We start from the raw sequence: 26,230 nt of genomic DNA on the forward strand, positions 1-26,230 counted from the left end.
CCCAATGTCAGATTTCTATGTGGTATATAAAGAATTGGAACTAAGATGTTTCTGACTCCAAAACCTTTAATAATGACAATGCTTTGAGGCTGGGTGGAATTAGATGGCCTCAAATGAAACTGTTGACAAATTGAGGCAGAGAAGTGGCAGCATGGGCTTTGTAGCATCTGGGTGGCAGCACTTGGGATGCCTCTGTTCAGGTAAAGTTCTGGCAGATAGCGCCTCGTAGCATCCAAGCAGTGGAGTTGTAGACAGAGTGTCAGTATCTGGTAGTTTCTAAGCACTGAGGTAAAGAAGTTTTAGGAATTCTAATAGGAGACTGTGTTGTATTAGCGCCTTGTACATAATAGGTGTGCAAATATTCATGATAAAATGAATTTGTATTTGGGCAAGATCTGACAGTAGACTCATCGTGGTAGCAGGTCTTTAGCCAGGCATTTTATATATGCTATATTATTTAATCTTTAGTATTCTTATAGGATGAGTATTATTATCCCTGTTTTACATTGAAGAAGGAGATCTTTAAAGCTTAACACTAGCTTTTGGTAGTGCCGAGTAGTCTCTCAATCTAGTGGGTTCCAAAGCCCATCCTACACTCTATCCCCTATACTATTTTACCTCATTTAGGGATGTGATTTTTCTCAAAATAGTATTCATTTATTTATTCATTAACTGTACATTACTTATCAGGCACTCTTCTATGCATTGGGCATATATCTGTGATTAAAGCAGGCAAATTCCTTGTCCCCATTGAGCTTATATTCTACTTGGGAAACAGACAATAACAAAAAACATAAAATATATATTAGAAGTGCAAAGGAGGAAAAATAGAGCAGGCAACTGCATAGGAACTATCCGGGATGTGTGAAGGATTGAAATTTTAGATAGGGTAGTCAGGGAAGGCCTCAATGGGAAAGGTGATATTTGAATACAAACCTGAAGTGAGAGAAGGAAGAACCTATCTGGAAACTGGATGAAAGAATATTATAGGTAGACGCAATAACAAGTGCAGAGGCCCTAGAACGGGAGCATGCCTGGCATATTCAATGAGCAGCAAGGAGGCCATAGTGGTTGAAGTGGAGTGAGTGAGAAGAGGGTAGTAGAGGATGTTAGCTAGCTGTTGGGGGATTAGATCATGTAGGTCTTTGTAGATCTTCATAAGGCTTTTGAAATAGGAAGTGATTGGAGGGTTTTGAGCAGAGGAGAGACATAGCTTACTTAACACTTTAAAAGTTCACCTTGTCTGCTGTATAGAGAACAGACTGTAAGGAAACAAGGGAAGAAGCAGCAAGACCAATTTAAGAGGGTTTTACAAGGGTCTCAGCAAGAGCTGCTGAGCCAGAGTCATAACAGCAGAAATGATGACCAGTGGTTTTATTCTGTATATGTTTACTTTTGAATGGAATGCCAATGAGACTTACTGATGGATTGGATGTGTGATGAGAGTAAAAGAGTCAAGAATAAAAACTTAGAACAAATGGAGGGGTGGAGTTCAATTACGTGAGATGAGAAAGACTACAGGAGGACCAGGTCTGTGTGTGTGTGTGTGTGTGTGTGTGTGTGTGTGTGTGTGTACGTGGAAATCTGAACCTCAGATTTGAACATGTTAAGTTTAAGATGCTTCTCAGACATCTAAGTGCAGATACGGGTTGCAGGAGAGATCTGGGATGGAGATATTAATATGTAAGTCATCAGCTTATTTCCCTATTTTTTGTTCCTTGTATCGTCTTTTAGCTTTTAAGTGGAGTGAATTGGTTGAGTAACCATTTGCTATTTTGGCTGCGCAATCACATATTATGGTGGCTTGAGCATATGTCGTGATTGTGTGCTCATACACCATGGATAATCCATTGTAACACCAAGATTATCTGAACCTGCACAAGGGCTGTCTCCTCATATTTTATGGCCATCTGCTCCTACCACAGGCATTTGCTATTGTGCCCATGGTTATCTGAATATGTTCATTGGTTGTAAGCTCATATGTCATTAGAGTTTATCTGTGTGCTGTCCTTATATGAGCATACACCATGGTTGCCTATGTTTACAATGTGGTCTGGCTTCTTTATACTAACTTTAAAACTAGTCTTTGTTTAAATTCTGCTCATGCAGCATAGTTGTTTGAAGATCCATGTCATTATATGATGTTCCTTTGCTGTAATTTCCAGTTTATTCACCATGGATGGGTGTACTATATCCGTTTGTTCATATGTTATAGACAGCTACTTATTCACCACGGTCATCGGTACTCGAAAGATATCAGTTCTTCACTGTGGCCACTTACATCTATATCTCACCTCTCTGCTCCAGTGAAAAACATTTGAGCATGTCTGCCTACTCTTGCACCACAGCCTTCTGTTCCTGCATCATGGTGTTCTACTCCCCTAGCATGGCCATCTGCTCTTAAACTATGTTGCTTAATTCCTGTATCATGGTTGCCATGATACATACAGTGTGTGTGCACACATCACGGTTAAGGACTAATATACCAAATATCTCTTCACATGTATCATGGTTGTCTAAGCATATACCATAGTTATCTCCAGCTACATGGATACTTTATCATGTTTGAAGGCTCTTTGTTCAAGTGTCATGGTTTTCAATTTATGCACTATGGTCACTTGAAAATTCACCAAGTTTGTCATAAGAAGAATTTTGGGCATCTGCTCTCCTACAGTCTTTGTCTGCACTTGTTTGATGGTCATGTGAGCATGTACCATGGATGTATGTTCGTTTAATGCTAATATCTGCTAATGTGTTATATTACTCTGTACATATACCAGGGTTGGGTGCTGTTGGGAACTTGCTAAGGCTACCTGCTCTAGTGGTATGTTTTTTTAATTAAAAATTTAATTGTGGTTAAAAAACACATAAAAAACTGTTTTTTAACTGTATAGTTTATTAGAGTTAAATATATTCACATTGTTGTGCAATAGTCCAGTGGCATGCATTTGATCAGGTACAATGTCTTAATGGAGTGTATACCAAGCCCTCTTTTCTTGTTCAGTGATTATTAGGCTCAGGCATTATGGTTTTCTGATATATACCATGGTCAGAGGTTTTATACTATAAATGTCTTAACGTGTTATAATAATGATATTTGCTAACAAAGTGTTATAGTAGTTGGAGGGCACAAATTATATCCAACCTCTTCTATGTATGATGGCTGTCTTCTCATGCATAATGGTTATTTGAACATGTGCTTTAGTCATGTGTTCATATAATATTACTGTCTTCTTATGTATCATACTGTATACCATAGTTTTCTCCTTCCAAATCATGGGCATTTGCTTCTGTGTCATTGGCATCTACTCTTAATGTGAAGGTTTCCTGCTTGTTTACCATGATCACTTGAACATAACCCATAATTATATACTAGAATAGCATAGTTGAACACATACTGTGGGTCTCTGCTCATGCAGCATGGCCATCTTCTATACCCAGAATTGTTACTCATGCACTCATGTTTTCTGAGTATCCATTGTGGTTCTGTCTTGTATTCCATGGATTGTTTCTGCAATTTGGACTTCACATCCTATACCAAGTCTCTTTGTTCCTATAGAGTAATTGTCAGTCGCGTATCATGATTATCTGAGCATTAATCTTTGTTATGTGATCACACAACATTACAGTCTGCTAAAGCACTGTGGATGTTTGAGCATATATCATGGTTACCGCTCATACTATGGATGTTTCCCTTGCCCCAGAGTTGTTTGCTCATGAACCATATTTTCTTATTCATACGCTATGGTTTTCTGAACTGTACTGTTTCTGTTCATTTCTGTAAAATGACCATCAACTTACAGCTCATGAATCATGAATGTCACAGCATTAGACTAATCATAAGACATTGCTGTTTTTGTGAAACAAAAATTCTCAAATATTGGCAACTTTTTATGATGCAGGCTAATAATACATCTATTTCTATCTATAATGTGGACAATGCTTCATGTCAGAAGTCCATCTTCTTCATTATCATAGTTTTCTATGCCTGTATCAGATTGTGTTGGGGCTCCTGTAGCTGATGTATTACATTAAGAATATGCTGATTATGACCTGCTGAATGAGGAGGCACAAGCCACCCACACAGGCCTGGCAGGTACTTCCCTCAGCCTCCAAGTTCCAACTTTAGGGAAGTGAAAACCCCAGGGTCACTTTGATTGAAGGCACAGTTTCAATACACCCACGCAAAGGAAGCAAAGTCACGAGATTTATCACTCACAGATCCCACAATGGGACAGAGGGGTGCAATGAGCTGGGGGAAGGGCAGTTCTCCATGCCAGGTCATGAGCAAGCAGGAGATAGAGAGCAGCGTAGCAAGCACCTATTACTTGTAAGGTGGTTGGGGCAGAGGTCACTAACTTTTCACAGGCTTAACTATAAGTGGTTATTTTAAAAGGTGCCCCAGGAAAAGCAAAGCAGGAACTTGTGGTGGAAATCCTAAGCTCCAGTCCTTATCTAAATGCCCAGACTCTGGGTGTGAGCAGGGTTCTCATACTGTAATGCCTGGGCAGCAACTCAAAATAGCTGTTTTCCCATCACACAGATTCAAGAAGACAATCCTAGTGGCTGATTTTTTGGGGATGAGATCAGTTTAGAAAGACTTGTTCTTCATCTTCTCATCAACCAGAATAGCTCTCCAGCCTGTATCTGTTTTACATATTAGTCTCTTGCATAAACCTTCCTTAGAAAAAAGTTTCACATCTTTCCATTCCTTCAGAAAGTTAAAACACTGACATGGCTGAAAAAGAGTATGGTGTTGGCTCAGAGTTAGGTCTCCTTCAAGTGGTCAATGTTTCAGATTCAAAGAAGCCATAAGGTTTAGAGATAGCAAGCAAGTGCCACTTTACACTGTTTTCTTAATCCCATTTCTTGGGTAAACCTCCACCAGTCCAGAGTTCATAAAAGAACCTTGCATATAGGCAACTCTAAATCACATAATCCTATCGGCGTAATTTTCTGACCTGTTAGGGACTTCTGTACCGGGAGCTTAGGCTTGGATTTATTTTTTATGTTGTGGCCCCTATATGGGGTGGCTTTGTCCTCAACTCTCTTTGTGGAGAAACATTGCATTCCTATTCAAGAGCCATGGTGTCTCATCATTCAGCATTTTCTCAACCTGATTCAGGGGAAACAGTTCATCTACCCCAGGCCCTTGATCTTTTGGAAAATTGCTCAACTGTATCAAGATGAGAATCAATCCCAAAAATGCTATAAAGAGGCTCCAGGTCTTAATATTCTACGATTGTCTACAATATTACACAGTTAATTATGGCAAAGGCATTTGTGATGGTAAAAATCAAATGGGACTGGGGGGAAATAAAATGAAGACATGAGAGATTATTTTAAGCTCTTGGATTATACGAGGTAACTGAGGCTGAGAGAAGTGCTGTGACTCATCTAGTCATGGGAAGACAGGCAAAGAGCTGGAACTGTAACCTAAGACTTCTTTACACTGCCCTTTCTTAGATGGGCTATGGTACACTGCCCTTAACACTGCCCTTTACACTCTTTACACTGCCCTTTCTTAGATGTGCTCTGGTACATTCAAGTGAGGGATATGTTTGGGGTGAATTTCGGTGGCATTGATGAATTAGGGAAAGGGGACTGTCACATTAGGCATTTAGTAACTGGATACCAGGGAAGTAAAATGACTCTAATAGTGTTGAATAAAATCTTTTTTTAAAACCTCTTCTTCCCCCGTCCCTTTGTCTTCTACTCCTTTCCCCTTCCTCTTTCCCTGAACAGGGATCTCACAGGTCTCTGCAAGTTGGTGCCTAAGAAGATGATAATCACACAAATGAGTCACTTCTGCATGATCAGCCTTGGTCTTCTCTTCCTGATTAATATTCTCCCTGGAACAACTGGCCAAGGGGAATCAAGACGACAAGAACCTGGGGACTTTGTGAAGCAGGATATTGGCGGGTAAGAGCCTTTAACTCCTAGAACAAAAGAAGGCTGTGATAAATTCTTGCCTTAGACCAAAACTTTTGATTTTTTTCCCAGATGAACTCAAGTACTCTGGTCCCTGATATTCAGACATTGCACTGTATTTGGAAAAACATCATCAGCTCAGACTCTTAAGGTAGAAAGAGATCTCAAAGTTCTTCTTGGGCAACTCTCTAGCCCGTGTTTGAATTCCCTCTTAGCATTTTAAAAGCAGTTCTCTCCAGCCATTTGCTCTCAATTTTCTCTTTTATCCCTTGGATCTTCAATGTGTCTCTTTATTGGTTCTGTCCCATTAGCACTTAAATGTGATTAAGAATCTCTCAACTTAAATTTAAAGATTTTATTTTTTTCCTTTTTCTCCCCAAAGCCCCCCAGTACATAGTCATATATTCTTTGTTGTGGGTCCTTCTAGTTGTGGCATGTGGGATGCCACCTCAGCGTAGCTCAACAAGCAGTGCCATGTCTGTGCCCAGGATTTGAACCAATGAAACACTGGGCTGCCTACAGTGGAGCGTGCGAACTTAACCACTTAGCCACGGGACCAGCCCCTCAGCATAAATTTAAAAATATTCCTTCCAGGGGCCAGCTCCGAGGCCTAGTGGTTAAGTTTGGTGCACTGTGCTTCAGCTGCCTGGGTTGGGTTCCCAGATGCAGACCTACACCACTCATCAGCAGCCACATACAAAATAGAGGAAGACTGGCATAGATGTTAGCTGAGGGTGAATCTTCCTCAGCAAAAAAACCAAAACAAACAACCAAACAAAAGTTCCCTCCAGTTAGTACCTTAAATCTTTGCTTCTCTTCACAGTCATGCTTCTTGAAGAAGGAGTTTTCTTTATTGTCTCTACTTACCCACTGCTTGTTTTTCCACCACTGCTGTCTGACTTCCAACCCCATGACTCTAAGGCAACTTCTGCAACCAAGGTGACCAGTGTTGACTCTGTTGCTAAAATGCACACTTGTTGGTTCTTATGTTACTCAATTTCTTTAGTAGCGTGAAGCAACATTCAACATTGTTGACTTTTCTCTTCTTCCTTAACTACTTTTTATTATGAAATAAAACATATATATAAAAATTGCATAAAATATAAATGTATCGTTTAAGAATAATTCTTTCTTTGACTTCAGAGACACCATAATTCCCTGGTTCTTAGATTAGGTTCTCTAGAAGCAGGGCCTGAGACAAGGATTCCTAAGCAAATGGATTCTTGAGAGAGTCCTCTCAGAGAAACTTGTAAGGAAGTAAGAGAAGTGAGATGAGGAAGGGGAAGAAGTAAAGCAAAGGTGTGATTTTACTTGAAGCGTAGCCTCCATTTGACCTCATGGGGAGATTTGGAATGTGAATGGCACTCCAGATTTGGCCCACCTTGAGGCTAGGGGCCTGGGCTTTTGCAGCCTCATCTCAATCAGTCATTGCCTGTGAGCTGACTGGTAGAAGACATAACTTCTCAGGCATTTTAGGGTGAGGTGCCTCCCTTAGGTCAATGGTAATAATCAGAATTAGCTGGGGGATGGTTTCATTGGCCCGGGAAAAGAGATCTGGACATATTACCAACAGTAAATAGTATAATTGGTTTTCCTCACGGTTTTATGGCTATGCTTTTTAGAATATTTTCCACAATATTACATAGCTCTATCAGAGGCCTTTGTGATATGAAGATCTTTTGCAATCTCTTTGGTAATCTTCCTCTTTCTTTGTTCATTTCTCAGGTGTTGGTGTTTTTCTTTGTTTTGTTCTAGGTGCTCTTCTTACCATATAGACTGTAAGTGATTTCATCCATCTCTGTGACATTGTTACCTTATATATATGCCAACGACTCTTGTCTGAATTGCCGTTCCTAACTTCTCTTGAGAATCAGACCTCTAAATCCAACTATCTATTGGACAGGTCCACTTGGCTGTTCCGTAAACTCCTTAAACTAAGCATGTCCAACGTAGTCTCATCATTTCCATCTCCCTCCTCCACTTTAAAAACAACAACAAAAACCAAACAACAAGCAAACATAGCATGCTCCTCTTCCATCTCTCTTTGTTTCAATCAACGACACCACCATACAGCCCATTGCTCAAGCCAGAAACTTGGAATCATTTTTGCCAGTTTTCTACCCTTCGCTCTCCAGATTGAATCAATCACCAAGATCTGTCATTTCTACCTCCCGCACCCCTTGAATTCATTTACTTTTCCTAACTTTCCTCTTACCACCCTAGTTTAATCCAGTGTTGTCTTTCACTTGGACAACTGCAAGAGTCTCTAACTGGTCTTACTTCCTGAAGTCTTGCTCCCAACAAAACTGGCTTCCACTCTGTAGCTAGAGTTTCTTCTACAATACAATATCTATCCTGTTTAGAGTCATTTAATGGCTTCCTACTGTCCCTGGATTAAAGTCCAAACTTTTTAACATGATTTTATAAGGCCCATTTTGATCCAGCCTCTACCCATCTTGTCAGCCTTATTTCGTAGTCCTCCTGTCACCAAACTCTTGTGTTCTTTAGCTATATTGAACTTCTTTTGACTTTAAAATCCCATCACATTCGACCCCCTTAGGCTTGAAATATTTCAGTATTACACAGGATATTTTATTGTTTGATAGTGGCTTTTTTGTTGTTGTTTTACATTTGGCTACTGTCCCCTATTCTTGGAAGCATTAGGACTTGTTCCTAATTATTTTTGCAGGGTTGATTATCTTAGTGTACTTTGAGTCTTTCCATCTTCTATCACATTTTCAACAGTAATCTCTGTGGCTGAGGGCTACCGATCTGGACTGATATGTCCTTAGAAAGTTTTCCCATGAGGCCCTTTTTGTTCTTTACCCCATTCTGGAAAAACACACTAATTCTATTTCATTAAATCCTCATGTACTGACTTCACTGGGCTATGATAGATGCTCTAAATAAGATGGAAATTTTAAATAAATGAACCTTACCTCTTCAAATGTTAAAGCCTTTTTAATTTTAACTTTGAGAATAAAGTTCTCTAAAAATGTATTGCATCTTTTATTATAATCCTAAGCAAGGATTTTGAACAGAATAGTCCCTTTTATTGGTGGCTTTATGGTCATCATAAAGAATATTCAGTATGTTCATTCTATATCTGCCTTTTTCATTTTGTGTCTCCATCCTCAGTGTTAGTTGTGACCTTTCTTGTTTACATGGGTTTGTTTACATGCTGTTGGTGCTTAGAAAACCAGATAAAGAAGCCTTTTAGTAATTATATTAAAGAGAAGCCCAAGAGATCCTGCTTGAAAAAGCAGAAAGAAGTGCTTGAATATAACACAGGGGCATTAGAAACTTTGGGGGGTTTACTTTCTTCCAAGTCCAATGCAATTCATGCTTTGGAGGGATGAGACAACTAAAAGCCTGGCTCCAAATATTTGGTTTGGAACTGTATTTGTATTTTCTAGAAATAAAGGAACAAATACAAATTTAAAACATATGGTTTATGCTGATAGTTCCGATATTGAGAAGAGCTGCTCCTTCTTTTTGTTTGCTTGTTTTGATATCTTATGAATGATGTTTTTGTGTGTTGAAAAAAATCCATTTGCTGCATTATTTTATCTACTTTTAGTGTTTTATTCAATTGAATCACCTGGGATGGCTACCCAAGGAGCTACAACAATCAACAGTAGTTTATTGACCAGTACTTTGTATAGCTCATGTGCCCAATGCAATGGTTCTCAATGTTCAGTATGTGTGAGCAAGGAAGAAGGCTCCACATCTGGAGATTGTAATTTAGTAGCTCTGGGGATAGCGCTTAAAAATCTGTATTTTCTCAAATGCCCCAGTTGATTCTGCTGTAATGAATCTTTTACAATACTTTGGGGACACAGTCCTTGTCTCGAGGAGCTAACAGTATAGTTAGGGATACGATATTCTGGAATTTTAGAGTAGCAGACTTGGGAAAACCCACAGAGAGCATCTAGTCTGAGTCCTCATTTTGTGCCTGAAGAAATTGAGGTCCAGAAAAGGAAACGGACTTTTCTAAGACATTATAGCAATTTAATAGGAGAGCTGGGTCTGGAACACTAGTCTCTGATTCCCAGTCCCATATTCTTAAGGAAAAGCTACAGGGAACAATTTCAGCTTCACATAATAAAGACATTTCTTAGACTCTTACTTCCTGGTCCAGTATTTTGACCATCGACAAATGAGAACTATATGTGTGAACAGTGTTAGGTTGAACCATTATGAAACTGTCATTTTTCTGGGTCAAAATGGTCAAATATAAGCAATTTCCTAATGGGCCAACCTAAGTATCAAATAAGTGCCAAATGGATCTTTTGTCCAAGTCTGACTGAAATTTATTGAAACTTGAGATGTGTATCAGTCAGGACCCCAAAGAAAACAAATGAGGCATTTCAATTAACATTGTTTGAAGAGGGTAGAATTGCAAAGGGACTAATTGTAAAGGTATGGTCTGGGTGCAGGGGCACCCCAGGGGATAGGGGAAGAACCTAAGGCCGGCAGGAGTTATGTCATATAAAACATGTTTTTAAAAGAGGTGCAGAGACCTTTGGTGGAGGAGATTTCACAAGGAGAGAGCCAGGGGATTACCAACTCAAACTTTGCTCTTCTTCCTCCCTCTGATCTTGAGACAAGGAGGCCAAACCCAAGTCGAAGCCAGAGGCCGTGGGAGCCCTGTTTGTCTAGTTCATACGGGTCAGCCTTATAGGAAAGAGAACAGGGTGGAGAAGAGTGGAGAATATATCTGGAAGGGGAAATGAAAGACATCAGGCACAACGTCTCATTTTTACACGTTTAAGAATAGAGTAGAAACTGATTTTGGATGGATGTGACACCATATCAACACTTTTTCTGCGTCAAGGTTATATGGTGGTGGCAGCGGTGACAGCAGATACGGTGAACTTAAGAGTAAATGGTTGGGGGATTGCTTATTTGTTTCCTTGCCACGTACATGGCCTGACTTGTGTACCAAAGGTGTCAGTCATTATGTATGTTTTCATCTTCGAAGATATTTTCTTGGGGCTCTTAATCTCAGAATAAACTGGCACCTGTGACCACATGTGTAAATACAAAGTTACTAAGAAGGCATGAACAACTTGGTTTTTATTTTCCTTTAACTCAGCCAATACTGTGAACAAGTGGGGCACATGCTGGGTAGGTGTGTCTCAAGCCAATTGTGATTTGAAGTGTAAGTATGAAAGGTCCAGTCCCTTCCATGTGCATATAATCTCTATTATGGAATCAATACATCAATACTTTTACCATTCAATCCTCAAATCTTGAATTTTCAGAACCAGATACAGGACATGAGAGGCTGTCAGTCCTAAGCCCCTACCCTGGTCAAGAGTTCCTCCTGCATTATGCTTGATAATCTACCGGTTTGAATCCCTCCAGTGATAAACCGCCCTACTCCCACAGGTCATAGCTCTAGGAGTTGGAAGGTGCTTCCTATGTTTAGAAGTCCACCTTCCTCTAATGTCTACCAGTTATAGGTCCCTATATGTTTTCATCTTGAGACAAGGAGGCCAACCCAAGTTGAAGCCAGAGGCCATAGGAGCCCTGTTTGTCTAGTTCATACAGGTCAGCCTTATAGGAAAGAAAACAGGGTGGAGAAGAGTGGAGAATATATCTGGAAGGGTTCGGATCCTGGGCGCAGACATGGCACCGCTAGTCAGGCCATGTTAAGGCGGTGTCCCACATCCCACAACTAGAAGGACCTGCAACTAAGATATACAACTATGTACGGGGGGGTTTTGGGAGATAACCCATTTTCCACATAACAGCTCTCAGAGCTACTCTATGCTTTCTTGTCTACAGGATAACTCTCAGTACTTTCAACTATTCTCCTTACATGATACGATTTTCCAGACATTTCTTCAACCTGGACACTATGCTTTGCTTTCTAAGTAGATTTTTCTTGAAACCTAATTCAAGCCTTTATTCTTTTTTTTATTTATTGTATTTCAGTAACATTAGATTATAACATAATATAGCTTTCAGATGTACATCATAATATATTTCAAATTCTGTGTAGATTACATCCTGTTCATCACCCAGAAACTAATTATAGTGCATCCCCTCACATGTGAGCCTAATCACCCCTTTTGCCCTCCTCCCTCCCCCCTTCACCTATGGTAACCACTAATCCAATCTCTGTTGCCATGTGTTTGTTTGTCTGTCTTTTTATCTTCTACTTATGAGTGAGATCATATGGTATTTGACTTTCTCCCTCTGACTTATTTCACTCAGCATAGTACACTCAAGGTCCACCCATGTTGTCAAAAATGGCTGGATTTCAACATTTCTTATGGCTGAGTAGTATTCCATTGTGTATATATACCACATATTCTTTATCCATTGGTCCCTTGATGGGCGCTTAGGTTGCTTCCAAGTCTTGGCTATTGTGAATAATGCTGCAGTGAACATAGGGGTGCATGTATCTTTATGCATTTGTGTTTTCATGTTCTTAGGATAAATATCCAGCAGTGGGATAGCTGGATCATATGGTAGATCTATTCTCAATTTTATGAGGATACTCCATTCTGCTTTCTGTAGTGGCCACGTGAGTTTGCCCTCCCACCAGCAGCAGTGTACGAGGGTTCCCTTCTTTCCACATCCTCTCCAACACTTGTTGTTTCCAGTTATGTTAATTATAGCCATTCTGACCAGAGTGAGGTGATATCTCATTGCAGTTTCGATTTGCATTTACCCTGATAGCTAATAATGTTGAGCATCTTTTCATATATTTGTTGGCCATCCGTATATCTTCTTTGGAGAAATGTCTGTTCAGATCTTTTGCCCATTTTTAAATTGGGTTATTGGTTTTTTTTGTTTTTGAGATGTATGAGTTCTTTGAATATTTTGGATATTAACCCCTTATCTGATACACGGTTTGCAAATATCTTCTCCCAATTGTTAGGTTGTCTTTTCATTTTGTTGATGGTTTGCTTTGCTGTGCAGAATGTTTTTAGCTTGATGTAGTCACATTTGTTCATTTATTCTTTTGTTTCCCTTTCCCAGTGAGACATGGTACTTGAAAATATGCTGCTATGCCCGGTGTCAAAGAATGTACTGCCTATGTTTTCTTCTAGAATTTTCATGGTTTCGGGTCTTACATTCAAGTCTTTAATCCATTTTGAGTTGACTTTTGTGTGGGGTGTAGGATAATGGTCTACTTTCATTCCTTTGCAAGTGGCTGTCCAGTTTTCCATGTGTAAAAATAAGGAGCTGTGACAATAGGAAATTGGGCAGAGATGAAAGCTAGAGAGTGGTAGATGTTTCTAAGAGGAAAGTCAGAGAAAGAAAGAAACTTAACGCAGAGTATAAGACATAAGTTGGAAACTGGTTACAATGGGAATTTTACAGGCATCATGAATGAAAGGTTGTGTTAACCATTTGCAGCAAATGGGGTTTGATGTTCACACAATACATAGCTCCTCAGCAGTAATACCAATCTTGTATCCATGGCCTCCCGGGAGAGAAACAGAGCAAGAGGTAGAACCCTAATTTGAATGAACTGAAACTATGTGGCCATCTGTGACTTTCTGTTTTTAGGAGAGTTTAGACCATTTTCTCAGTTGATGTACGGAAAGATGGTGGAGGTGGCAATGAGAGCAATGCTGCAAAAGATTTAGTGAAAATGCAGTTTCACAGACACTTCTCTCTCAAATTGAGTGTGTTTATTCCTTACCAGTGAGCAGTGGGTCTTGGCAAGGGGAAATTTCCCCTGGTCTCCCAAGATTCTTTGAATTAGAATGCAGAGAAAGTGGGATACTGGCTTAAGAATGGCATGCTATGCATATGATCGGTGATTGAAAGGAAGATAGAAAGGTGACAGATGACACTTTCTAAGAGGGTAGATCTTAAGTGTTCTCACTACAAAAAAAAATTGTGGCTGTGAGGTGATATATGTTGTGTGTTAATTAACTTGATTGTGGTAATCATTTCACAATGTATATGTATATTAAATCATCACGATGTACACCTTTAAAAATCACATTGTATGAGGCTGGCCCAGTGGTGTAGTGATTAAGTTTGCACACTCCACTTCTGCAGCCTGGGGTTCACAGTTTTGGATCCCGGGAGCGGACCTACACACTACTCGTCAAGCCATGCTGTGGCGGTGTCCCATATACAAAGTAGAGGAAGATTGGCGTGGATGTTAGCTCAGGGACCATCTTCCTTGAGCAAAAAGAGGAAGATTGGCAACAGATGTTAGCTCCGGTCCAATCTTCCTCACACACACACAAAAATCATCATACAACCTAAATATATACAATTTTTATTTGTCAATTATACTTTAATAAAGCTGGGGAAAAATTAACAGCTGAGAGAAACTTTGGATGCTCTCCTGGTCCAAACCACCTTCTGACAAAGCCTCCATCCTAGCTCTCACCTTAAGGCCCCAGGCTCTACCCTGGTCCTTGAGCATGCCAGAGGTACAGGCACCCAGAGTCCTGAGTTATGTATTCAACAAACACCTATCTGAGTGTAATGATAAAACTAGTGAGAAAATAAAGAGGACAAAGAGTAGCAATAGTAAAGTCAGAGAAAGAACAACTGGAAAACTTTACAATGTCAATTCCAGGTATTGTCAACCTCACCATCTCCTCAGGGATACTTTAACTGCTTAGATACCTGCTAGGTAACAAGTGTCAGCTGCTACTTCTCAACAGAGAAACTTCCTAGGGTATAAGGGGACCGCAAAGTAATCATGCAAGTAGACAATACAATAAGAGAACTAACCATCTAGCTTAAAGAGAAAAATAAAATGGAGGCTTGGGAAATGAGAATCCATAAAAGACATTCTAATCACAATTCTTGCTAACAGATTCAGGTGATATCCATTTTGGTCTGACAATTAGTTATAAAAATCTTGCAAAGTTACCAGAGTATCTGAAGACCATACAGGAAAAAAATGGTGTCAATTAAAAAGAAAGTAGCACAGGGACCTCTTTCCTGATGGCAGTGGGCTTGAAATTATTGTGCCTGTTTCCTCCCTAGCACTGGAAAAAGTAATGTCTACTTCAAGCCGTCGCTTACCGGTGGTCTCAAACACAGAATGGAGGGAAGTCTTTGTTTATTTTGAAAGTCTCTGAGGCTGTCAGTTTCCTCTTATTCCATAGGAAACCATATTCCTAGATGTGATATAGAAAGGCATCCATTTGTGTGGGTTTTTGCCTAGGAGTCCATGACCAGGAATCTCTGGGGCTACTTGTATGTAAAATAGACAGGCAGGACACGTAAACAATGCTAATAAGAGTATTTCAAGGGCTAAATGCAAGTGAAAGAGACATGTGGATTATGATTCTCTGAAATAGAAAATGATGGAGAGAAGGCAAAGAGCAAAGGGAGAACTGGATGGCCAAAATAAGGGGGGAGTGCCTGCATATGGAACAATGACAATGCCTTTACCATAATGCAATTGTCAAGCGCGTTGGCCCCAGACCCTGCTAAAGTTGAATCAGCCTTGCAGGACCTTTCTGAGAGCCTGCTTTGATACACTGTACAGTGTCAGAGAGTTGAACACATTCAAGCTTTAACACCAAGCCAGAAATTCTTCCCCAAGAGCTATGTGTCATCTCTGCCCAGTGTAGGAAATGTATTAAGTGCCTTTCCCAGGAGGTAAACTTAGGCTTATTATCTGGAAGATTTGATTTAAATGCCTCACAAAACAACAGAATTAATTTGTCAATTTGGAGGCAATCATCCTTGGAGAGTATACAAGGGCTAAATTTGCAAGGAAGGAATCAATTGCATTTCTAGAATGGTCAGGTCAAAATCGGATTGCTTTTGGCCAAAGATCCTGTGAGACTTATGGAGCAAATAATCACCATGTGATTTTCCCCAATAGTTTGGACTATGTAAAGAAAAATATTTAAAAAATGGGTACCCATCTCCCAACTTTTTTAAATCTTAAAAATTTTGCCATATTTCTTTTCATTAAAAAAATAATCTTTAAAGTTACAGATGAAGTCTCCTGTTTACCTTATCTTGATCCTATTCCTCTCTCTCCCTCCCTCTTGAGAGATAATCACAACCATGAATTTGCTTTTTTTTGTCATTTCCATGCATACTCTAGACTTATACCTAAGGATGTGTGTATCACATACAATAGCAAATATCACTATAAGTAGCAAATAGTGGTTTCCATGTTTTTAAGCTATATAAAATGCATCATAGCTTTTGTATAATATTACAACTTGTTTTTTTCAACCATGTATTGAAAGGTGTTCTTTTTGATGCATCTAACTCTAATTCGTTTATTTTAACTGCTATGGACTATTACAGTATATGAATATTTATTCATACATTCATCCATTTCTCTTGTCAATATGCACTTTGACTATTTCTGGGTTTTTTGCTTTTAAAAAACAATGATACGACAAGTATATATACATATTTTTTTATTGAGTTCACAATAGTTTAGATCAATGTGAGAAATCAGTTGTACATTATTTCTTGTCTGTCACCACATAAGTGCTCCCCTTCACTCCCTGTGCGCCCCCCACCCGCCTTCCCCTAGTAACCACTGAACTGTTTTCTTTGTCCCAGTACTTGTTTATATTCCACATATGAGTGAAATCATATGGGGTTTGTCTTTCTCAGTCTGGCTTATTTTGCTTAGCATAATTCCCTCCAGTTCCTTCCATGTTGCAAATGGGATGATTTTGTCTTTTTTTTGTTGTTGATGGGCACTTGGGTTGCTTCCATGTCTTGGCTATTGTGAATAGTGCTGCAACGAACATAGGGGTACATATGCTACTTTGGATTGTTGATTTCAAATTGTTTAGGTAGATAGCCAGTAGCAGGATAGCTGGGTCATATGGTAGTTCCATTTTTAGTTATTTGAGGCATCTCCATACTGTTTTCCACAGTGGCTGCACCAGTTTGCATTCCCACCAACGATGTGTGAGGGTTCCCTTCTCTCTACACCCTCTCCAACATTTGCTATTTTTACTCTTAGTGATTATAGCCATTTTAACAGGTGTAAGGTGGTATCTTAGTGTAGTTTTGATTTGCATTTCCCTGATGATTAGTGATGTTGAACATCTTTTCATGTGTTTATCGGCCATCTGTATATCTTCTTTGGAAAAATGTCTGTTCATATCCTCTGCCCATTTTCTGATCGGTCTGTTTTTTTGCTGTTCAGTGTGTGAGTTTCTTATATATTTGGAGATTAACCCTTTATTGGATATTTGATTTGCAAAAATTTTCTCCCAATTGGTAGGTTGTCTTTTCATGCTAATTTCTTCTGCCTTGCAGAAGCTCTTTAGTCTGATGAACTCCCACTTATTTATTTTTTCTTTTGTTTCCTTTGTCTGAGAAGACATGGTATTCGAAATGATCCTATTAATTTTGATGTCAAAGAGTGTATTACCTATACTATCTTCCAGGAGTTTTATGATTTCAGGACTTACGTTCAAGTCTTTGATCCATTTTGATTTTATTTTTGTGAATGGCATGAGATAATGGTCTAATTGCATTCTTTTGCATGTGGTTGTCCAGTTTTCCCAACACCGTTTATTGAAGAGACTGTCTTTTCTCCATTGTATGTCCTTGGCAGCTTTGTCGAAGATTAACTGTCCATATATGGGCAGTTTTATTTCTGGGCTTTCAGTTCCATTCCATTGATCTCTGTGCCTGTTTTTGTACCAATCCCATGCTGTTTTGATCACTATAGCTTTGTAGTACATTTTGAAGTCAAGGATTGTGATGCCTCCAGCTTTGTTCTTTTTTCTCACTGTCACTTTTGCAATTCGGGGTCTTTGGTTGCCCCATATGAATTTTAGGATTCTTTGCTCTATTTCCATGAAGAATGTCATTGGGATTCTGATTGGGATTGCATTGAACCTGTAGATTGCTTTGGGTAGTATGGCCATTTTAACTGTGTTTATTCTTCCAATCCATGTGCATGGAATCTCTTTCCATCTCTGTATGTCATTATCGATTTCTTTCAATAATGTCTTATACTTTTCATTGTATAAGTCCTTCACTTCCTTGGTTAAATTTATTCCTAGGTACTTTATTCTTTTTGTCGTGATTGTAAATGGAACTGTATTTTTGAGTTCTCTTTCTGTAAGTTTGTTATTAGAGTACAGAATTGCAACTGATTTTTTAAGCTGCTTTTGTACCCCGCAATGTTACCACAGTTGTTAATTATTTCTAATAGCTATCTAATGAATTCTTTACCGTTTTCTATATGTAAGATCATGTCATCTGCAAACAGTGAGAGTTTCACTTCTTCACTCCCTATTTGGATTCCTTTTATTCTTTTCTCTTGCCTAATTGTTCTGGCAAAATCTCTCCTCTTTCATTTCTAATTTTATTTATTTGAGGCTTCTCTCTTTTTTTCTTGGTGAGTCTGGCTAAACGTTTGTCAATTTTGCTTATCTCCTCAAAGAACCAGCTCTTAGTTTCATTAATCATTTCTACTGGTTTTTTAGTCTCTTTTTCATTTATTTCTGCTCTGATTTCTATTATTTCCCACCTTCTGCTAATTTTGGGCCTTGTTACTCTTTTTCTAGTTCTGTTAGGTGCAGTTTAAGATTACTTCTTTGAGGTCTTTCTTCTTCGTTGAGGTGGGCCTGTATTGCTATGAATTTCCCTCTTATGACTTATGACTGCTTTTGCTGCATCCCATAAGTGTTGGTGTATTGTATGTTCACTTTCATTTGTCTCCAGGTATTTTTCAAATTCCCCTTTGATTTCTTCATTGATCTAGTGGTTGTTCAGATATGTTCTGTCTTTGAGAATGATGCATGTGCACTAGAGAAGAATGTATATTCTGCTGTTTGGGGTTGTAATGCTCTCTATATATCTATTAAGTCCATCTGATCAAGCGTTTTATTAAATCTACTATTTCCTTGTTGACTTTTTGTCTGGATGATCTGTCCCTTCATGTATGTGGAGTGTTGAAGTCTCCTACTATTATAATTATTTGGGCCTATTAATAATTGCCTTATGTACTTTGGTGGCCCTGTGTTAGGTGCATATATATTAATAAGTGTTGTGTCCTCTCAATGGAATGTCCCTTTAGTCATTATATACTGCTTCTCTTTGTCTCTCATTGTATTTTTTAACTTGGAGTCTGCTTTGTCTGATATAATATGGCAATACCTTCCTTCTTTTGTTTGCCATTATCTTGGAATATTGTCTTTCATCCCTTCACTCTCAGCTTATGTTTGTCTGTAGAGCTGGGATGGGTTTCCTGGAGGCAGCATATGGTTGGGTCTTGTTTTTTAATCCATTCAGCTACTCTGTGTCTTTTGATTCGAGAATTCAATACATTTACATTTAGGTTGGTTATTGATATATGAGGGTTTAAAACTGTCATTTTATCTCTTGTTTTCTGGTTGTTCTGTTTCCATTCTCTTCCTTTGTATTTCTGACTACATTTCATTTGGTGGTTTTCTGAGGAAGTTTTCTTTCTTTTTGTGAATTGTGGCTCTGCTCTGATTTTTTGTTTAGTGGTTACCATGAAGTTTGTGTAAAACATCTCATAGATGAAATAGTCCATTTTCTCATACCTTCTTATCTCCATTAACCTAAGCACATTCCATCCTTTTTCTCTCCTCTTCTGAGTTATTGCTGTTACAAATTGTTCTGTTTTTAATTTTGTGTGTCTGTGACTAACTCAAAGTGCCTATTTTTACTTTTGATGCTTTCTTTCCCTTTATCTTTTAAGTTATAATTGAGTATTTGCCTCCTTGTTCTGATAGAGAGCTTCAGTTTTCTGATTATTTCTATCTCCTTGTTCAAAGCTTTGTAGACCTTTGCTTTTTTGTTTCCAGTGTGAGGGCATCTTTAATTATTTCTTATAGGGCAGATCTAGTGGCAATGAACTCCTTCACCTTTGGTTTGTCTGGAAAAGCTTTTACTTCTCCATAGTATCTGAAGGAACGTTTCACTGGATAAAGCATTCTTGGCTGAAAGATTTGTCTTTCAGTATTTTTAATATATCATTCCATTCTCTCCTAGCCTGTAGGGTTTCTTCCCAGAAAACTGCTGAAAGCCTGATAGGGTTTCCTTTGTAGGTTATTTTCTTCTGCCTTGCTGCTCCTAATATTTTTGCTTTGTCATTGACTTTTGCCATTTTTAATACTATATGCTTTGGAGAGAGTCTTTTGGTATTGATGTAATTAGGTATTATATTAGTTTCGTGTACTTGTAAATCCAGATCCTTCCCCAGGTTTGGGAATTTCTCAGCTATTATTTCTTTAAACAAGCTTGTTGCTCCTTTCTCCCTCTTTTCTCCCTCTGGAATTCCTATAATCCTTATGTTGCTTTTCCTAATTGAGTTGGATATTTCTCAAAGAATTCCTTCATTTTCTTAAACTCTTAGTTCTGTCTCCTCAACTGCCTGTAGAATTCTATATTTTAATCCTCTAAATCTCTGATTCCTTCCTCCAGAACATCAGCTCTATTTCTGAAGGATTTTAGAAGATTTTTTATTTCATTAATTGTGTTTTTCATATCCAGAATTTCTACTTGAATTTTTTTTTTATAGTTTCGATCTCTTTGGTGAAGAGATTCATTTTATTCCTGAGCTCATTGAACTGTCTTCATGCGTTCTCCTGTAAATCATTGAGTTTCTTTATGACAGCTGTTTTGAGTTCTCTGTCATTTAGGTTGTAAATTTCTGTGCCTTCAGGGTTGGTTTCTAGAGAATTGTCATTTTCCTTCTGGTCTGAATTGTTGCTGCAGTTTCTTGTGGTGTTTGATGAACTAATCTTTTGTTGGAGCATTTGTTGTGCATCAGTTGCAGATTCCACCTGTTACCACTAGGTGGAAGCAGGAGCTGAGTTTATGGTCCCACCCTGTATGCTGGAAGCTGTAGGGGTACTATGGTCACTTGCACCAGCCTGGGGAGTTTTCAAGCATCTGTATGGGCTGTGCTTGGGGGGTGGGGTTTCCTCACCAGGACCAAGCTAGGGCCACTGTTTGGGACCTCAGGGGCATGGTGGGCTCCCTCCCCCCACTGGGAAACTGATCACAAGTGGGCTAGAGGCTGCTGCCACTTCTTCCTACAGTCGTCCCAGGGCACATTCCCTCTTTTAGGGCACAGCAGTACACTGGGCGCTCGCTCAGGCCTGGAGTGCACTTGCACCAGTGTGTAGATCTGCTGCCATCTCTGCTTGTGGGTCCCACAAGCTGCTGTGCTTGGTGATTGGAGTTTCCTCATCAGGATTGAGATGGGGTCCCTCCTTCAGGCTGCAGGGGCATGGTGGGCTCCCTCCCCCTGCCAGGAAAGCAATCATGAGTGGGTGAGGGGCTGCCATCACCTCTTCATACAGTCACCCTGGGGCATGTTCCTACTTTTGGGGTGCTCACGCCATGCTGGAAAGCATTCATGCACATGAACAGGGTTACCAGGGGAGGGCAAGGGGTGCTCACCTAATTCTGCCACTTCCCAGGGGGCCGGTTCATCCAGTCTCAGATGTACAGCTGTGTGTGTCTCTCAGGTGTTCTGTTGTGCTATGTGGGCTTCCTCAGTTGGTCAATGAATGCCCATTTAGTTGTAGTTCAAAAGGGGGAGAGAGACAAAGGGAACAGCTCACAATGCCATGTTGCTGATGTCACTCTGTTCACACATTTTAATCATACAAATTGTTGGCCTGATTGGTCTTTCATTTATTGAGTTGATGGGTTTGTCACTTTTTCCTTTAATTTCAGTTTTGCCTTATATATTTTGAGTCCTTGTTATCCATGCATAAATGTTTAGAACTGTTTTTTTCCACTTGAGATAATTGATTTTATAGTATAATGATATTTAATCCCAAAGAAAAATGTTCATCTTACAGTCCATTCCATCTTTATTTTATAGTTCTGCCACTTTATTTTGGTTAGGATTTGCCTTTTCATATGTTTCAATCACTTTACTTTTGACCTGTGTTTTTATGTGTCTTTAGGTGTGACTCTTGTATATACGTAGCATATAGCTACATTGTTACTTATCCTCAGATTATATTTTGTTTCTACTATCTTATTTTATATATTCTTTTCCCCATGTTTTCTATGTTCTATTTTTTCTTGCCTTCCATAGGATTGAAGCATTTTCTATATTCCCACCATTTGTCTTTCTCTGCTTTTTTTAAGTTTTATATTCTATTTCTGGTATATTCTTTAGTGGTTACCTTAAATGTTAACATACATACTTGACCTAAACTCTAATATCTCCACTCTGCCCAAATAATGCAGTAGTGCATTCACCCACATATTCCTACTACCTCCTTCCATTGAGTGTAGTTGTTTGTTTTGCCTTGCTTTTCTAGCCCTTATTATTGTTTGTGGAGAGCCACTATTAGTTTAGTTTACCCATAAATATGTCAACACTTGTGCTCGCCATTCCTTCTTGCATCTTCCTGCTGGTTTCATTTTCAACTACATGAAGAACTTATTTTAGTAGTTCTTTTCCTAAGGATTCATTCAATCATTTATTTATTCAAAAATATTTATAGAGGACCTACTATATGCCAGGTAAGGTTTTAGGTACTAGAGAATTAGCAGTGAAGAGAACAAAGTCTCTGCTCTCATGGAGCCCCCAGGCTAGTGGAATAAAATAGTAAGCAAGTAAAAATACATTTTTGTCAGTGCTATCTGACAAAATAATGCATGAAGAAAAATAATGCATGGTAAGGGGAAGGGGGATTACTGTTTATGATAAGAAGGTGAATACTTTTGTGATATGGAGACTTTTGAATAAGGCCTGAATGCTACGAGTGACCCAGCCATGAGAAAAACTTATTTTGTCTAAAATTGTCTTTATTTTGACCTCATTCTATCTAATTAGCTATAGAGTTCTTTGATTTCTATTGTTGTTTTCAAGAAGTCTGCTATCAAATTATTTCATTGTAAGTAATATGTCTTTTCTATTTTGTTGTTTTTAAGATATCCTCTTTGGTATTCTTCAAATCCTCTATGTATTGGCTTGGATCTATCTTATTATATTGAGCTTGCAACTCATTATTGTTCTTGAAGATATGGAAGCATATATTTCAATACTTCTGAGAATTTTTAACCATTAGTACTTTAAATACTGTTTCTCTTCCATTTCCTCTCTCTTCTGTAACTTGGGAATTTTATTAGATTATGCTGAACCTTTCCTTTTTATCCTCCATGGTACTACACCTCTCTTTTATGTTTTATTAATCATTTATCTGTCTGAAATGTACACTGAGCAATTTTTATTCATATGTATTTTCCAGTTCACTAGTCTCACTTCAATGATACCTAATTTTCTATATACCATCTCCATTGATTTTTTATGTTCAATGACTATTTTTCTTTTACAGAAGGTCTACTTCAAATAGATCTTTTTGAAATCTGTTTTTTCTCACTCCCACCCCATAATATTTGGATCTTTTCTCATGTTCTCAATCTCTCCTTTGATGTCTTTATCATTTTAATGATGTTCCTTTATAATATCTATTTGATTATTCTGTTCTATGAAGTTCTGGGAGAGGATCTAATTCAGTTATATGTTTTATCAGCTGACTCTTGCTCCTGAGCATTTCCTTAGGTGCCTTGTTGTGGTGGTTGTAAGCTTATTTTCAGCAAGCATTTATTTGTGGTCTTGTCCCCCCAGTGTTTTTGTGTTTGCTTTTGCAAGTCAATCTAGATGTATTCGTATCCTAAGACCAATTTTTATGTTAATTTCTCAGTTTGTAAGCCTCAAACTGGGTAGATAGTGTACGTTTCAATATCAATCCCATATAAGATTAGGCTTGACGTACCTAAATCAGTAGGAATGCTTCCCCTAAACACCTCTCTATTCAGAATCCTTGCTTGGATAAACAGGTTTCCTTTCTGAATTCTCATGTTGTGGATTGATTTTGTCCAGTTCATTTTATCTAATTCCCCCTTTTGTTGAGGTTGGAGTCCCTCAGGATCCTTGTTTTCTGTGGGAGTCTAGTTCCAGCCTGTCACCTGGCACAGTTCTGGTTTACACCTGTTGTTCTAATTATTGATAAAGCCTCCCCTTACTCTCAAAAGTGTTCCAGTTTAGACAATAAATTATATAATTTCCTAATCTTAGGTAGCAGTGTGCTTGGTGCAGTGGAGGAAGAGAAAAGTTAGACTGGCTAGTTTGTAGAGGGAAGAGTGGTTGGAGAAGAGCTCAGAGAGGAAGGCAAGGGACAGTTTATGAAGTGCTTTCTACGTAAGGGAAGGATATTGGGATTTATTCCAGATGTGATTGGAAGCTATTAAGGGATTTTCAGATGCATCTGACTGCTTCTTTATTTCTCCTGGCTACCTAGAGGTGTCCCATATGCCTTATGTAGTTTAGTGGTCAGTCAAGGATTTGGGCAGAGTTTGTACTCAGATTTTGAGACTCACTCTCTCAGTGATTCTCTTGCTTCCAGGGCCTCACCCTGAAGTTTCAGCCCTTTGGCCAGCCGTGAGCTCTACCCTCTCAGATATTAAGCCAATAAGTTTTCTGATTTCTGCCATACTCACAAACATCACCCAGCACAGTTCTGTCATCTGTCATTTAGCGGAAGACTCCTCTATTGTTTCTGCTTCCATTTTTTCAACTGATCCCCAAGGTCTTCCTCATGTGTGTATAGTGTAGTGGTCAGCCAGAATTTGGGACAGAGAGTATTGACAGATTGGGAGTCCTATCCCTTCTGTGACTCTCTTGCTTCCAGGGCTCCCACTCCTAAATTTCCAGATTATCTGACACCTTGAGCCAGTAAAGGTGTGATAACTGTCATGGGAATTTTAGGTTTGGGGGAGCACCTTTAAGAAAGAAAAGCCACAAACTCACAATTTTAAGCTTTTGCTGCTGCCATCTATCAAGGGTAAACTCTCCTCAAGTTTTTGTCTGCTTTTAGTCATTCTCTATTGCTTTCAAATAGCTCTATTGTTTTTGTTCCAATTTTATAATTAATAGCCACAGGATGGTATATCCAAGAGATTTAGTCTGCTGTTACCAAAACCTTGAACATTTATTGTTATTTTAATTTGTGTTAGATTAACAAACATTTTGAAAATTTTCTTCATGTTTATTAGCAGCTTTTATCTATTGCATGACTTTTCTGTTCATGTCATTTACCCATTTTTCTATTTATGTTTGTTTTTATCTTATTTATCTGTAAGAGTTGCCTATTTATTAAAGGTAATAAAATATTAACTCAGATATATTGTTATTTTGAGGCTCAAATGAAATGTGCTTTAAAATTTAAGGTTTTGGTTTCATGGTGATTTTGTATTCGCCTTTGATGTTCATATGGGATCATTTAGTAGAAGGGACAAGTAAGGAGTTTGTTCTTACTAGAGATGTCACTGCATAGAGAAAGCAGCACTTTCCTTTTCATAAGGCAAAGTCTTGTGGTCAGTTTGTATGATATGCAGGGCAGCGTTGGCAGTGACCTTCCTAAGTAAAATCTTGCCAGACATGTTATCTCTGTACTTATTGATCACGATGGCATTATTTTTCACTCATAATCATTTGCTGTATTCACCAGTAATTACTGTTAATAGATTGGTGCTTCTCTGCATCAGAGGAAATATTGCAAGGTAAGTAATATTTGCTAAGGGCACTGTGGGTCCTCACCATAACTCTATTAAGACATTGTTCTCGCTCTTTTTGTCCCTAGGAGTACACCATTGATGTGTTTTTTCGACAGACATGGCGTAATGAAAGACTGAAATTTGATGGACCCATGAAGATCCTTCCACTGAACAATCTCCTGGCTAGTAAGATCTGGACCCCTGACACCTTCTTCCACAATGGCAAGAAATCTGTGGTCCATAACATGACCACACCTAACAAGCTGCTCAGGCTGGTGGACAATGGAACCCTCCTCTACACGATGAGGTCAGAGAGTGATACCTCCCCTTCTAAAGTATACCAGGGGTGGGACTGGAGTTGAAAGCAGCATATTTTAGGCTATTCATTGAAAATTCTATTCTAGATACACATATAAATAGAGAGATGGCTATATGAACATTCTCAGACACACAAAGATATATGTTCATGATATATAAGTGTATGCATACTCAGAGTTTCCAAACAACTTAAGACTATATCTTTTAGGCAATACATGTATGCATATAATATATTTCATACTTTTCTAATCCCAAAAAAATCACAATTTTATGTTTTTCATGACTCTTTATTATGACTAGAGTTGTAGGTATTGAATTTTGCTTTAAAAAATGGCTTTGAAAGCATTTCCAGTTCACTAAGATTCTTAACCCCAACACTAAAAGACTTTCTTGGTTCTTGTTTTATGCTTTTGCTAATTCCTCTGCTGTTAGTTGTCACTTCCTCCCTCCCACATTAATAAGTGTGAATTAAGTAACAGTGAATATTTAA

General features: G+C 38.7%; 1 protein-coding gene across 1 annotated transcript in view; it reads left to right on the plus strand.

Moving 5' to 3' along the window:
- Nucleotides 1-26,230, plus strand: part of GABRA3 (gamma-aminobutyric acid type A receptor subunit alpha3) — a 321,718-nt gene that overhangs the window by 68,742 nt on the left and 226,746 nt on the right. The window contains exons 2-4 of the mRNA XM_046673707.1: nucleotides 5,746-5,922; nucleotides 20,968-21,046; nucleotides 25,509-25,729. Of these exons, the coding sequence (XP_046529663.1) occupies nucleotides 5,783-5,922; nucleotides 20,968-21,046; nucleotides 25,509-25,729 (440 nt within the window). The 5' untranslated portion in view covers nucleotides 5,746-5,782. The remainder of the gene's footprint in view (nucleotides 1-5,745; nucleotides 5,923-20,967; nucleotides 21,047-25,508; nucleotides 25,730-26,230) is intronic.

Source organism: Equus quagga, chromosome 10 (assembly GCF_021613505.1).
Source record: "Equus quagga isolate Etosha38 chromosome 10, UCLA_HA_Equagga_1.0, whole genome shotgun sequence".
NCBI lineage: Eukaryota > Metazoa > Chordata > Mammalia > Perissodactyla > Equidae > Equus > Equus quagga.